General features: G+C 38.8%; 2 protein-coding genes across 2 annotated transcripts; one reads left to right on the top strand and one right to left on the bottom strand.

The window, feature by feature from the left end:
* Positions 1-756: 756 nt before the first annotated feature.
* On the bottom strand, positions 757-6,565 carry LOC108047117 (innexin inx2). Its single transcript, XM_017127197.2, has 2 exons — positions 4,989-6,565; positions 757-1,938 (listed from the first exon to the last, which is right to left on the bottom strand). Exon 1 carries the CDS (start codon positions 6,121-6,123, stop codon positions 5,020-5,022), a length of 1,104 nt encoding a protein of 367 aa, XP_016982686.1. The 5' UTR covers positions 6,124-6,565; the 3' UTR covers positions 757-1,938; positions 4,989-5,019.
* Positions 6,566-12,703: 6,138 nt separating this feature from the next.
* LOC108047139 (innexin inx7) lies at positions 12,704-15,129 on the top strand. The gene is made up of 3 exons (XM_017127226.2): positions 12,704-13,143; positions 13,845-14,554; positions 14,626-15,129. The coding sequence occupies exons 1-3, from the start codon at positions 12,910-12,912 to the stop codon at positions 15,014-15,016; spliced, it is 1,335 nt and encodes a 444-aa protein (XP_016982715.1). The 5' UTR covers positions 12,704-12,909; the 3' UTR covers positions 15,017-15,129.
* Positions 15,130-16,300: the final 1,171 nt, after the last annotated feature.

The following is a 16,300-nucleotide window of genomic DNA, read 5'->3' as shown; positions in this document are numbered from 1 at the left end:
ACGTGCGTCAATTCAATAGGGAAATTTGATATAAACAGGATATGGTGACACATCTGTTGGTCAATCAGGGAAAACTTTGAGTCAGCATTAGTTTTTATTTTTAGAAAATGTAACTATACTTTAATATTTTTTTTTGTCTTATGTAACATTGTTATCGAACATATATTCGCAATGAATCAGTGCTGAAGTGTTATAAAATTATGTTGCAATAGAATAAGTTATCTAGATTGAAAATAAAAACTGTGCAAACATTTGACATTAAATATAAGTAAGAGAGTTTAAATTATTAGATTCATACCATTATAAAAGCGTATTTAATATTTGGCTTCACGAAACTTAAATTTAAATTTCTTGAACATTTTGAATGAGTCTTAAGACTATATTGCACCTAAGTGAATACCGGGAAAAAAAAGATATGTAGAAAGTGGTTTGGGGCGAGTCCTAAGGTCAAAGACCATTAGCTCCATTTGTTCCAAAGTTTGTCCGGCGTAAACAAGTTTTGAGAAAACTGGTCATAAAAAACCAAGTTTACAAGGTGGGTACACAAACCGAACCTTTGAAGTGTCCACATAAGTTTGTTTGTAATTGTTTTAGGCGAACACATAGTTACCATTGCCCCCAAGAACTTCCCGAACCCTCCGATAAGACAGATTTTCCATGTTTGCTTCGATTTTCCTTGTTTTATTTTCTTGTTTATTTTCGCATGAAATGAAGTTGTTCGGCTTGAGTACAAACAGTAAATCATAACAAAGATCATCATGTTTTGGGTGTTTTTATTCTCATTTAATGTAAGTATTTATAAGTATATGGAATTGAAATTGAAACTTAGCTTAGGGCTTGGCTCGTTCATCGCTTCGAGGATAAACACACAGTTACAAACACTTTTATTTGATTTTCGATTGCTTTTTTTAAAATATTGCTTTTGAGTCTTTCATTTTTTGTTTGTCTTTTCCATGTTTATGCTTAACGCTAAATGTATATTTCTTGTATTTTCATTTTACAAAAATATATACGTCTAAAAATATATATATATAAATTTAGTTGCTCTTCTTTATTGATGAGTTCGGGTGTGTGTAAAAAAAATTGCGCTAAACTACATAAATGCTACCAAAGATATGCAAAAAAAAAAAAGAAATTATAATTATTATTTGCTGGCGAAAATTTCTAAATTAAAATTGTAAAAATTGAAATAAAATATGTATTATTATGCTGGCGTTTTTTCTTTACTAAGTGTAAATAATTGTTTTGCTTATTTTGTCTTTTTTTTTTGTATTTTTCGCATTTTTTAGATGTCTTAATCAATGATCACAACTCTTAGCATAAATATTACTCGCATGTGGCATTCGTAAATATATATTTTTTTTCTGTCCGTCTGTATATTTATGTATAAATATATGTGTAATTGCTTATTAAAAATATATATGGATGTATATAGATCTATCTATATCTCAATTCGTTTGATGCTGCACAAAAAAATATATAGTTTGAAAATGTCTTTTCCCCTCTCTTTCAAAGGTTTTCCAGAATGCTTTTCGATGGATTGGCTCTGGGATTTTGGTCAATACGGAAAATTCATTGTTTTGGCAAATGGAAAATTTGATTGTCACGGGATCGTTGAACAAATCCAATCCGAAACCAATCCATCCTTAGCTTACATCTCTGGCTGCGGCTAGTATTTGTTATTTGTTATATTTATTGTTATTGTTATTGTTACTTTATTGTAATTGTACGTGTCTTGTTGTTGACGCAAAACAGTAAACACAAATCGGTTATTGCTTGCGATTTTGTCTTTTACCATGGAATTCGTTGATATGTGTTCATTAGCTCGAAAGGCCTCATCTACATTGCCGGCTTCCTATATTCTCCATCCGCTTTCCGATTTCCCCATTTTTCGACTCCGTCTTATCATCGTCTTAACCCAATTTCGGCTGCGTGAAACTGCAATGGGAAGAATGAAATCATTTTATTTAATAATATTTTCGGGCTGCGTTTCGGGGTTAATTATAAAGCAATGACTGTTGTAGCTTTTTATGGCCTAAGATTAAGTTATATTTTTCGTTTGAAGAGGTGAGTATTATGTGACAAAATAAAAGTTCACAAAAATGGGGGTTGTGGCAGATAAGATTTCGCAGGAATTTGATAAAGATATGAGTTTCCCATACGGTATGAATCTTTTTTGAGCGCTCTGCCATTAATATTTTAAATATTTAGGTTTTATATCCCACACTAGATATAACGATATTCTGTGGTATCTTATTGTCAAGCCATCAAATATACATTGAAACTAATTGTATTTTAATGAAGATCTATTCAAATACCCTTCAGATTTTAAATATTTAAAATATGAAATGAATAATACCAATTTAGAGATCTTGCTCATTAGATCATGAATGATCTCATGATCTAATGAGGAAGATATAACAAAACAGAAACATTCTTTAGTTTTAATAATCCCCACCGACATTTGTTACTTAATAAACTATTCGGTTTTATGCCTAATATTTTGTTATACAATAAATGTAATTAATTAATTAATATTTATTTTGTGCATCAGACATTTAAAATAACAAACTCCAGACAACTGTTCTGAATTAATTTCCTATCGATTCGCTCAATTTTGACCACAAAAACCTATTTTCGCAGCTGTCAGGCATTAAAGACTAATCACCTGAGAATTTCCAATTGCTAAGGAAGCGATAAATCATCCCATCATCGCCATTGTCTAACTAAAAACGATGCATTTTCATTTCAATCGGAAATAAGTGAACTTTCCGTTTGAGTTTCACTTTTGGCCCGATTCAAGTTTGACACTCTCGCTCGCTATGCGCTAATTGAAAGCAATTAATGCAATTAAAAGCCTGGGAAATGAGTTGCTGACTTGAAAATTAAGTGCGTGTATGGTAAGAATAACAACAAAATGCGAACAAAAAAGAAGATTCAATAGAGAGCCAAAGTTTTCGCGTGTCTGTTTGTCGTTTCATTCAACTTGGTGGCTAAGTGGATGGTGGGTGGGTTTTGGGTGTGACAGAGCGGTCCATTCATTAATTCATTGATACCTCAAATTGGCGGTCAGACGAATAAACCACATATAGCTATGTATATACAGAGATACAAAACCGAGAACAGCAGGAGCATTTCCAGCGCTTATTTGTTGATTATGATCATCATCAAAAGCTGTCGAGGCCGCTTGAATTGTGTGCCAGCCATTAATTGAAACTACGGATCTACGGGGGCCTGGATCTTGTGATCTCTGATCTTGAGGTGGGGTTACGAGGGACGGGGAAAGGGGGAGGTAAAAATAGAAATGAAAACGTGTGCTAATTGCAACACTTTGTCACCAATCAACGGCAACAGCATCTGCGCCCGTTTATGTATCTCGTATCTGTATCTGTATCTCGCACCTTATCAAAAGGTGCTGTTCCCCCTTCGATTAGATAAGTGCCCATGCCCGAAACTGTCACATAGTTGCCCAACTTCTAATTGGCATTGCATGTCCCAAGTCAAGTCCCCAACGAAATGTCTGCACATTGGGCAACGCAACCCAAGACAGCCAAAGTAAAACTCAACTCCACGCTGATTACGAGTTCGAGTCCGACGAACATAGACCCGAACGATGAGAGCTGTTTTCTTATCTCCGCCACCCGATGTCTCTGTCCCAAAAAGAATAGCCACACAGAAAAAAATTACGAGGCTGTATCCCAGAGACTACCATTTAAATTTGTAGCTTGATACAAGAATGGAGAAATCATTAATTTCAATTGAAAAAAATATACCATTGTATTATTGTTTCCAACTATCTTTTAAATATAAAAAAACAGGAACATTTATGGAGATTAGAACCTTAAAGGTATCGAAAGCATCTTTAAGCCAAAACAAATTGAACCGAAAAATATGTTTTTAAAACTTTAGAAATCTAAAAATATTTCGGTATTTAATAGAAACTTATTGAATGATGTGACTATTATTTTGTGTCTGTGTAGTGGTGGCAGCATGGGTCGTAAGGGCGTCCAAGTCTTAGGACCGAGGCAATCTCAGAAAATCTGCGGCCATTGAAACGACAAATAAATAATGAGCTTGTTAGCTCGGGTGTCCAACCATCACTAGTGATGGAGCGTGGACTTTTTTATACCATATAGTAATCGACATATGCATATGGGCCAAATTTAACTTGGAAGCCTATATAGAATGACAAATATTTAAATTTTTTCGAACTGTCAAAAACGTTCTTGTGTTGTTGTATAACCTTCTTTTACTTATTCTGTTTCTTAATTTGTATATGTTTTGGTAATGGGACCCAATAGATCATCATTTAAACAGTCTCTAAGTGCTGATAAATGTTGAACTATACAAAAAACCAAATCCGTGTTGCACAATCAAAATCAGTGTTGAAAAGAACTATTTTTTTGTGATACTTAAAGATCGGTGAAAAGAAGGTATGGAGATGAAACCAACCTTTTGTCTGGAATTTTAGAGGGCATTGTGTAGAGAAATACCAAGCCAAAAGAAGACCGAAAGAATCTTTTGCCCTGCTGGCAACAATCTTTAACTAACTGCTGGTCAAACTGGTTTTCCCCCCACACTTTTTTCCTCTCTCTTTCTTTCCCCTCCCGAGTTGACCATGTGTGTAAAAGGGATGCAGCTATGGCTGGCTGTTGCGCGTGCGCAGCTGCCGTCTCGCTTGCACCGAAGCCGGTTACGCTCAAGACCAGGAGAACTCTCTTGCTCTGTGAAAAGTGTTTCTTTGTTGTGTTGGAAAAAACATAGTTTTTTATTGTCATTAGTTAGGTCTTCTCTAAAAAGTAGCGTCAAAAAAAAAGTTAATTAACTACCAAAAAAAAATGGTATATCGTATGTATAATCTTAGGACTTAATCGAGGTTTACATCGAGTGGAAGTGTGGCTTGAGCTAGAAGCTAACTAAAACTAGTGTCTGGATGATGATATGGGGCAGTGTTTGGGATAGTTTGGGATGATATATACGAGACTTACTGGCACTCTGGCACACGGCCACGCCCACTGATTAGGCGTCGAAGGGCCGCTTGTGGGCGCTATGCTCATCGCCGCCCATTTCGCGGGACAAGTCCGATATCACCTCCTTGTAGATGAGTGGATCGATGTTCTTGCCCAGCTGATAGAGCAGGAACCAATCGCCGATGTTGCACTTGTTAGCCACTAGTTCGACCTCCTCGCTTTCGGCCAAACGGGAACGGGCTCGCAGCAAAAGATGACGAAGCTTGGGACCCGCAACCACGGCGATCCTGTAGATCAGCGAGATTCCGGACAGAATGCTCAGGATGATGAACCAGAACCACAGGAAAACGTAGATCTTCTCGTTGACAATGTTCAGGGGCAGCACGCACAGACCGTCGAACTTCTGCACATTGCCGGAGGGACCGTATTTGTGGAACGTACACTTGGTGACCTTTGGGAAGACCCGTGCCATGGGATCAATACGGTCATCGGGCTCCAGCTCGGTGAACTTGAGAACATCGCTTCCATAGGTGCTGAACTCGCCGTCCAAGAAGAAGTCCACAAAGTAGATCTGGCCAATAACATTCACAAAGTTCAGGGCCTCGCATACGAAGAATCGGAAGGCGTAGAAGTTATGGCGATTCAGGTTGCCAATGAAGTAGTCCACCAGGATCTTCTTGCGATCATTTTTGCACTCATCGTTCACAATGGGGCTGTTCAGGTCCATAACCAGCATCTTGAGGCGTCCGCCCTCCCAGGACTTCCACAGATAACGGGGCACGTAGAACAGGATGGCCTGGAAGAAGAGGACGAAGCAGACCCACTGGTAATACTTGTGGTACTTCACCTCGTCCTGGCCCTCCACATGGGAACCCACTCCGGGTTGCACCACATCCCTACCGGTAACACCCGTCAGCCTCTCTGGTACGGTGAAAGTCGAGTAGATCCAACAGTATGTGTCCATTACGCCCAGCGGGATCTCGTCCACGATGCAATCGATGGGGTCACCGATGTACTGGCGCGAGGTCACCAGCAGGGAGAAGGCGATCAGTATGATCACCGTGGCCTTATAGTGCATACGAAACACATTGTTGTCGATGCACACCTGGTCGATCTTCAGCAGGCCCTTGACGGACCCAAAGACATCAAACATCCTGTCTGTTTGCTATAAACGATTTATCTGGATATAACTAGGAGGGTACTACTTCTCCTCGGAGATAACTCTTGATGTTTCGAATTTTTCCTGATGATGTTTTCTTTTCGGGTTCCTCACACGTCGGCCACCATTACTCTTCAGTTTCTGTTTCAAGAATGCACACGAAAAAAAAAGATAGTAGTAACTATCGGAAAGAGTGTTACGTGGGATTTGGTTTGGCACTGGATCTCCGTTTCGGATCCCCCAGAGAGCTTCGGCTTCGGTTCGGTTCGAGAGTTCGGTTTCTTTTCGTTTCGTTTCGCGCTCTCAACGCGACAACAAAAACAACTAATTTTGGGAGCGGCGGGGGCGACGGTTACCCAGGTGGAAGTTTAAACGCCGTCGCAGCAGCGGCACTAAGCGCACTCTTCGGATAGAAAATTCAAACTGTTCGGCTTTTCGTTGAGCCCAAGTCGCTTGGCTCCGTTAAACGCCGTCGCGCGAGAGAGCCCGAGGAGAGAGAGAGAGAGCGGCGCTCTTTCTTTGGGGTGGATCTTGTTGAAAAAAATTATACTTTATTTTATTTGTTAAACCTCTCTCGGCTCTCCGCACTCGTGCTCCGCTCTCTCGAATGGAATGGCTGAATCGGTGGACCAAAAACCAAAAGGGTAACATTTCCAAATCCCGGAGAAAAAGACTTACTCAGTGATGCTGCAAGAATATTGTCAAAAAAAAGTAAAACCACCGTAATTATTTACCATAGTTTAATTTTCTTTCAGTTTTCTAAAACACTCCATTTTTTCTCCTCCTTGATGCACTTTGGGCCCTGTGTAAGCAAGGTAACATTGAACATCTGGCAGCCTTATCCGCTATTAACCCTAGATTAGTTTGATTTCGAACCTTTTTACGGGTCTTTAAAGATAAGACAAGAAGAAATATATTTTGAAGTCTTATATCAGTAGAAATTGTACTTAACTCTTTAAAAACTTTACAACCGCAAGCTAGAATTTTATTCTTATAAATCACAGGGCTCTATACGTTTAAATAACAATTTTTTTCGATAAGCCAAAACATTTAGTTTGTTTTAGACAACCTCAATATATATTCCGAAAATTAAAAACAAACTTCTCGAACCTTAGTCTGACTAGGACCGTTAAGTTACAATTATTTAAACCCTGTTGAATTGAGACTTTCACTTAAATTAATAAATTACCTAAAACATTTGCATAAGCCTCAGAATTTAAAAAAAAATGTTCAAATAGAAATTTGTGTTCTTATTATTAATTTAAAATGTTGCAAACCTTCTGGGGTTAAGCCCCAAGATTTATGATTTAATTTTAATGTCATCTGGCAACGCCGACTCTCATGAGTCTGTCGATGCATTTAACCCCCGATGGGACACAACCCCGCCCGCATCCCCTCAAACTTTTAACTTGGAATCTGCCATATTGGAGCTCCACTTGTGTTTGTATGTGGAGGCGACAAGTTCTTGGAACCCGTTGTGTTGTTGTATTTGTAGATGCTGGAGTGTTTTTAGATGGGAGCTGCTGCTGCACCACCAACATAAACGAAGAAGTACAACAAAGCACAAAGAGGCGAGTGAAAGAGGGAACACAAAGGAAATATATGAAAAATGCTGGAACTCTTTGCTTTCACTGCATTTCTATACCTGCAAACCTCTATATACCTGATGAATTTCCAACCATTACCGGCGTACCAGAATTTACCTGAGTTTCAGGTATAGGGGAAACAAACAATTTAGCGGGATTTTTCATGCCCTTCTGCGGAGAGAAAAGAAAAGAGAGCCTTGAAATAGGAACAAACGAACGAAAACGCGACTACCTGTTACACTCGTTCTTCTTTCCCGCTCTCTCTATCTGTCGTGTTCTGCCGTCCCCCTCTTCAGGTTCGACATTCTTCTTTTACCTGTTCTCTGCCCATAAATTCGGAGCCATCGTTTTCGAGTCCCTTGAAACTATCTCAATTGTAAATTAAACGTTTCAATCCAGGCACACACTGGCTTATCAGGTGTATATACCATATATACAGAGGTACAAATGCATACATATGTATATAATAATGACCCTATATAAAGTACTAACTAATATTGCTCTCAAGTGCGTGTATTCGATTGTACAAAATAATTAAAACAGTCTAGATGTGGCAATACTCGGCTAGTTTCAGAAGCTGATAAGGAATAGAACATTTGTCATGGGAACTGCTTGGTTGCCATAGCTGTTATAACATCGTAGATCTGGGCTGATATTGGGGATGTCTGAAGGTCCCACTGGCAGACATTCGAAGTGGAGGTATTTCATATGTATATAGATACTGTTCAAGGCTTATTAACCAAAAACTGGACTAAGTTATTACATTCGAAAAACATTGAGAAGTGTTAAATAATCGTATGCTTGGTTCAGGTAGTACACACTTTTTTTTTTGCTTCAATTTTCTAACAAAAAAGAACGCAAGACCAAGTTACACCCTTGTTGCTATTACAAAAACAAAAGATATATATTTTTGAAAATGATGAAGCTATGTCGATTTCCCAATACTTTTTTTAATTGTTCCTTTGGCAGCTATAGGATATAGTCGTCCGATTTTTAAAAAAATTAAAACCTTAACTGAGTTGCAAATAATTCCCTCTGCAAGGTAAAAACAAAACACATTATTAATGAAAAGGGTATACAATTCTATAACCAAAAACTAACTACATTAGTTTATTTTTTATTTTGTGATTGCTATAGCTAAAATTCAAAAATTCATCAAAACGTTATATAAATTTGTAGAAACGGGTATAATTTTATAATTAATTTGGTATTTAATACCTTAAGTCACAAAGTAAACAAAATAAGTAGTAATAAACATGATCAATGTTCTTCAAAAACATCATAACTTAGTTGACAAGGTAATTTCGCTGATCAGGGGTTGGAACACAAAAAATAAGGCCCCAGGAAAGATGTAAATTATTTTCGCAACGAAAACGTAAAGGCTGCACCAATGAGTCCCCTTCAATCAATAATGATTAGCTACTGTCTGCCAAGCAACCTGAGAAGCGGGCGAGCGGCAATAAAAATCGGTTATAAAACCATTAAGCCTATATGTCCGCACACCGATATATATATGTATGTATATATCCCTAAATGAGAAGACTACTGTCTGGGCTATAAATAGCCAGAGAAAACCGCAGCGAACCGAGGCGAGACCGAGGTCTTAATTGCCCACTAACGCCAGTACCGAGTCCAATAAATCAGATTGGATCAGTGCAGTTCCAACCCCTCGGCACATATCTCAAATTTGGCACAAATGGGCTAATTTTTTGTGGAAATCAAATCTTCTGACATGATAAGACAGCCCGAGGAGTAAATATTTAGATACAGTTTGTTGATCGCCGATTGGGTTGTCATCAATTTTGTTTACAGTCGCTGTATCTCTAACAATCACAGGGAAAAATGTATTCACCCAATACTAAGAATCGCAAAGACAGTTTTTAATTTAGCCTGGAACTTTGTTAAATTGTATTGTTATCATTGTAGCGCAATAAAAATAAAATTATCGCAGTTTATACATTAAGTTATTGATCAATAATTGTTTTCTGTGTATTCAGATTGCCATTTTCCCTTTGGCACATGCTTAATTGTCTCAGCTCAGTCATCGTCTTCATGCGAAATCAAACATAAAGATATCTGAAAATTCCCCGAAAATCGGATGCGTCACGTAAAACAATCTGGTGTAAAGAAGATACATCAAGCTACGCATGCGCTTCTTTCTCGAGATTTTTTATTCGTCTTTTTTCTCGTGGGATATACATATACATATATATTTTCTGTTAGCCTACTCCAACGCGATGTAAATGCGAATGTCAATGTTTGCTACTAAGTATCTTGTAGATACTTAAATACTTTTGACTTTGTCTAATCAGTTAATTGGCGGCAATATTAAAGAAATTATATTTAAATGGGGTCAATAATTAATAGAGATTTTCACTCAAAGGTGAGAGATATTTTTAAGGAGGTACTCATCTTATAAAACAAAGATATTCATATTAAGGAAAGATAATTTTGTTTGGAATTTAAGGATGGCCACTTCTACAAATAACATTTTTTTAAATAATTACTTTTAAGTGCTACAATCACGTGCTTTGAGTGCGATATGTTTAGAATAAAAATTCTCGCATACACAACAGCTTTTTACTGTCAACAGTTTGAATTTGCATAAATATCGAATTGCAATCAGGTTAATTAAAGAAACTGAGAAACTTCTATAAATGTCAAAACACTTGTCAGACAGTAATTAAGATTTGAATTTGGAAAGACTTGACCTAAAAACAATATATTTCCATTTTGGAGGACAACAACTTTTCACTAATTGAACGTACATTAAACTCTGATATTTTATGATCAAGCGATCAACGGGCTTAACTAGTTTTAAAAATATATTCTTTATTAAATTGATGATAGAAAATAAATAATAGTTATTAGCTAAGTAAAAGATAGCTAAAATTGCGTCGTGTTAAAAATTACTTTTAGAGAACGGCCATCCATCAACGATTTCATTTGCATTGCGCAAACAAAATATGTATCAAAAAACACTTTCACTTTTTCAGCAGAATTTTGTTGCAACGAATGCGAATATATCAATATCTCGATGTCTGTATAGCACATATATACATATATATTGCTTATGGATGGTAATTGAATCTGTAGCCGAGGGTAATGTGTGGAGCGCCTTGCTTGAATGGTTCGAATTTCGTTTTCATTGCGGTTTGCTTTATTTAAATTTCAATGCAAAATCAAAAAACTCATACAAGTACCTCAAACTTTTTATAAGTTAATAAAATAAAAGATACGTAGTATGATATTCGAATATGAATCAATGAACTTTCGTCAACCAAAAGAAAGAAAAAGGTGAACAAAAGGAAAGACCCATAATCAAAGCCATTTCCAGCGAAACCCTAGTAAAGGTAAATTCGAGCAGTCAACCGGCTAAAAATGTTGCAATTACTAATATAGTCGGTGGGTCTCTGGTTACGCACGACTTCTATATGTACTATGTGTACTATATGTGAACTGGTCTATCTTATCCGGCAAAGTTTGAGCGGCCACTTAGGCGCTTAAGTAATAAGCACCGAATACGAATTCCGAGTCGCGCTATTTAGATAAGCAACAGATATAGATACTTAGCAACTGATAGTACGGATCTCTGTTGGCATTCCGGGGCCAAAAAAAAAATATATAAATAATGGGTACCTGACTTGTTGTCTTTTCAGAGGATTGACTAAAAGATAAGATTGTCGGGGCCAAAGAATGAAATATAATGGTGGATGGAAGGTGAATATCCACCTGCGTAGAACCTTGTCCTGATAGCGCTGAATCCATCTTAAGAACCCCCTACAAATATAGCCCCATTATTCTGTCTGACACTGATCTGGGTCAATAACATCATCACATATCAAGCTGTAAATATATATACACATATTTATCCAAAGTATGTCCCATCCATCAGAATAGACAGCATTGAATCACTATTGGGGCGATAGCGGCACGCTTTAAGACCCCACAATTATAGATTACGAGGAAAAGAGGTCTAGAAATGGACTAGAATGCCACTCAAGCCTCTTATGATCTTAAATACATTTTTGTAATGAAAATAGTTTGAGTACTTTGTTTGGATTCTCCTTTGATTTAGTTGGAATTAAGGAATTATTTAACTAAACTGTTACCATGAAATGTATTAGTTCTAACTATATTTATTAAGCTTCTTAAGGTTCTTCGATAAAATGTATTGTGCTTATATCAATTAAATCCCGAATCTCCTGAGTCATAGATATTTTCTCCTACTGATTCATTTTTCTTGTGATTGTTTATTTGGATCACTCATGTTCATTATTTTTTACGCTCTTGGATCTTTAATTTAGATTGGTCTGGAATTACTCACCCACACACCTGGCCTAAATCGATTAAGTAAACCCCGAGCAAATGTTCTAATTTCTATATTTTCTTCGCTCTTCTCTCTCTTTCTCTCCGTTGCTCTTTCTCGCTTTTGTGGGAACCCTTGAGAACTTTAGGGTTTCGACCCGTTTCTATTCGGTGTTTTCACGAACCGATTGCATGCCGAATCTCCCAAGTGGGCGAAATCTGAAAATTAACCGAAAAACTTTTGGGGTTTTCTTGGGTTTCAAGAGAGTCTCTCGCGTGCACTGGGAAAAAAGAAATGGTCAATTAGGGAAACTTAAATTTGGTTCACAAGGATTATGGTTATCTAAAAGCAACTTGTATATTATATAACCAAAAAAATTGGAAAACTAATTTCGCAAAGATGTCTTTCACTTTCACCAAAAATCTTTCTTAGTGTATTGCACGCTAGTAGGTTCTCATATATCACTTACTCTTTTCTTGGACAACTCTGAATTAAACTCAATTTAATTGCTGATTCGGCATTTCCGTGCATTTCGGCCCGACGGCATTATCTTATCGGTTGTGGAGGGCTCTCCTGGCCAGAAAGAGCACTCGATAAGGGGCCAGAACGGCCTCTCCGAGGAGCGGAGAATGGAGATCGGGCCCGGAGGCCGCAGATTCGGAGACCCGGAGACCCGGAGCAGAGTCTCGAGCCGCGAGCCTTGCAGTTACGAGGAGCTAGCCGCGGCAAGCGGAGCGCACAAATCCAACCGACACCGGAACCCAACACCCAAACCCATTTGTAATCGCCACCTAACCGAAACCACCGTAACCAGCACGAAATCGGAACGGGGCCAGAACCAGAAACAAAACCAAAACCAAAACCGAAGATAAGGGAGGCGCTACAATGCTGAATACCTTTAGTTCGGTGAGGCAGTACCTCAAGTTCGATCTCACGCGGGTGGTCATCGATAACATAGTGTTCAAGCTGCACTATCGATGGACCTTCGTGATGCTCCTGGTGGCCACCCTGCTGATCACATCACGTCAGTATATCGGGGAGCATATCCAGTGCATATCCGACGGCGTCATTGCCCCGGTCATAAACACCTTCTGCTTCTTCACGCCCACCTTCACAGTGGTAAGTGCAAGGGCTCAGTGTGGGGTCACCAAGGGGTCACTGGGGTCAATGGGGTCACTGGGGTCACTACTACTACTACTTTACTTTCTTAAACCAATAAGGGCTATCAGATCTCAAATAACTTAATTCCGTGATTTACAGTTGTGAGTCTAACGGGTCAATATCAATATCAATTGAGGTCACTATATAATTATAATACTAATTAACCTTTAAACGTTAAGCTTAAGTAAAAATCTCCCAAGCAAAGTTCTTCGATCATTTGCTTAGTTGATTAATGTCGGGTATCAATGGGTCACCAAAATTAACAATCGAGGTCACCAGTTAATGATAATAATAAACCCATAAGCAGGTTAGGATACCTTAGTACTTACAGGTAAAAGTAAAAGGCGCCGATTTCATTGCTTAGTTGGAATCTATATAGTATCAGTTTCTGTTATGATTAAGTGACTGATTTATTTATATATTTATAATGTCGGTAGATGTATATTTTTAACCAGGTGCCAAAAACGAATACACTTGTATATTTTAGTGTAAACATATAGTCGTTTTGTAAAACCAAATATCTCAAACAATGAGGCTTAAGATATTTAGGGAAACATTTTTGAAAGTTAAACACAGTAATTATCTTAACATAGATAATATAGGGCTTATATGATTAAATATTAGTACAGTGATACATAGTATTTTAAACTTCCCATTAGGTACGCGATCAGAACCACACGGCCTTTCGACCGGGAAGCGAACCCCCCGGAATAGGACATTACGATCCCGATAAGGACACGATCAAGCGGCATGCCTACTACCAGTGGGTGCCCTTCGTCCTGTTCTTCCAGGCCCTCTGCTTCTACGTGCCGCACTTCCTGTGGAAGAAGTGGGAGGGCGGCAGGGTGAAGGCCCTGGTCTTCGGCCTTCGGATGGTGGGTCTGACCAGGTATTTGAAGAACGACAGCCTGCGGATCGGCAAGCTGAATATCCCATCGATGGCGGAGGCGGAGGAGCGCATCAAGGACATTCGACGCACGATGATCGACAGGATGCGTTTGAATCAGTCGTGGGGTGCGCACTTGGTCTTTGCAGAAGTCCTCAATCTGGTGAATCTACTGCTGCAGATTACCTGGACAAATCGATTTTTGGGCGGACAATTTCTATCCCTGGGACCAAAGGCCCTCAAAAACCGATGGTCCGATGAACTGAGCATCCTGGACATAGTCTTTCCCAAGGTCACCAAGTGCAGGTTCCACAAATTTGGTGCTTCCGGCTCCATACAGGATCACGACACTCTCTGTGTGATGGCGTTGAACATTATGAACGAGAAGATCTATACCATCCTATGGTTCTGGTACTCCTTTCTGCTCGTGGTTACTGTTTTGGGATTGGTCTGGAGGCTCTTGACCCTCTTCTTCTACAGAAAGTAAGTGGATATTGGGTTGGGACTTTTGTGAGCTATCTGATAACCCTTCTATCCCACCATTCAAATGTCAGTGTCACCTTCACGCGATGGTCTCTATATTGGGCAAAGCCCGGTCGACTGGACGATAACGAACTGTCGGCGGTAATTGACAAGTGCAACTTCTCCAACTGGATGTTCCTCTTCTTCCTGCGCACCAATCTCTCGGAGTTCCTGTTCAAGAAGGTCATCTATCATCTGGCCAGTGAGTTCCCAAATCCCGACCACGACAACGATATCAATGCCTATCGAGAGGCACCGCCCGCGGCCTCAAAGTCTCGATATCCTGACATCAGTAGTCTGGATACGGTGGACTCACCCCTTTTACACCTCCGACATCCTGCCACGCCCACTTCGGGCGCAGTCACGCCCTCTTTGGGCGTACAAGGGCCAACGACTTCGGAGATGGCCAAACTACCTGTTTAATTTATGCATTTCAATTAACGCTAGGCAATTAATTATTTGAGCTTTTGTCTTGTTTACACCTGTTTTTTTTTATATGATCATTTCATTTTAAATATATTTATTTTTTAAGAGAGTCGGCTTTGTTTTATTTCGGTTAAAAGCAACAGGTTTTTGGGGGCACAATAAAACCAAACAAAAAAAATCTCAAAATGGCTGACAGCAAAACAGTAATTTGGTGTTTGGTATTTAAAAAAATGGGTAAAAAATGGAGAAAAAAATCCAAAACCGACCAGACACCTTTGGCGGGGGGCGCGTGCGGAGTGTGTGGGCGTGGCCGACAGTTTGTGCCGAGTGGTGACTGCGGTTGGGTGACCCAGTTAGAGTGATCAGCTGCGGTTTCGAAAGTGCTTGTTTCGGAGCTGTCGGGCCGAACCCAGTGAAACCGCCAAGCTGCGTGGATGGGTCATAGTCTCTGGCCTGCCAATGGGAAACTTCAATGGACATTCATAGGGAGATCCCGAGATATTGACCGTTTTCCAAACAACATAAACCGAAACCCCCGAGATGAGTAAGTGCAACCTAAAGAAAATCATTTTTTACAGGCTAACGTGAAATTTTAATGGTTTCCGATGAAAAGATCCTGAGATATCACCAGCAGTTTCTGGTAGTACAGCCAAAATATAAAAATGCTATAATCCCCTTTACAATTTTTAAACACTGCCAAGTTTTATCTTTTTTAGCTACGCCAAGAAACTTAAAAAAATGTTTTGATTGTAGATCATAAAATCAAAATCATATGGTAACTTTCCTCAAAACGGTTCGCCTTTCTAATTACTTATAATTTTTTTTAAAGGGAAAACATTTATTCACGTTTCTTGTCGCAGCTGCAATAAGCAATGCATTTTCTAGGAACTGATAGGCAAATTTGTTCTTTTACTCTTTATTTAGTATTAAACGTTAAGACCTTTGAGGGAATGACACACCACCAGTGGATGTGCGTAGAGATACCAAGAGTTATATAAATATTTAAATGTGGAAAAAACACCGTCATCCATGATAAACCATTTTAAAAACTACACGTCATAGATAACGATTTGTGCCAAGAATCAAGAGACAATATTTCGTGCCTCGCCACGAACCGCATAAAGACATTTACACATGCCGCTCCGTCATAACCAAGTCCATATTTGGAGCGATTTTCATTTCGACTGTCTTTAGCAATCAATTAGTACGAGAAGCTTTTGGCCGACACATTTGGCACTCAATTTTGGCAACTGTTGCCAAATCGGAGTGGCACATCTTGCG

Source organism: Drosophila rhopaloa, unplaced genomic scaffold (assembly GCF_018152115.1).
Source record: "Drosophila rhopaloa isolate 14029-0021.01 unplaced genomic scaffold, ASM1815211v1 contig_3, whole genome shotgun sequence".
Taxonomy (NCBI): Eukaryota; Metazoa; Arthropoda; class Insecta; order Diptera; family Drosophilidae; genus Drosophila; species Drosophila rhopaloa.
This window is presented reverse-complemented; position numbering and strand designations above follow the sequence as displayed.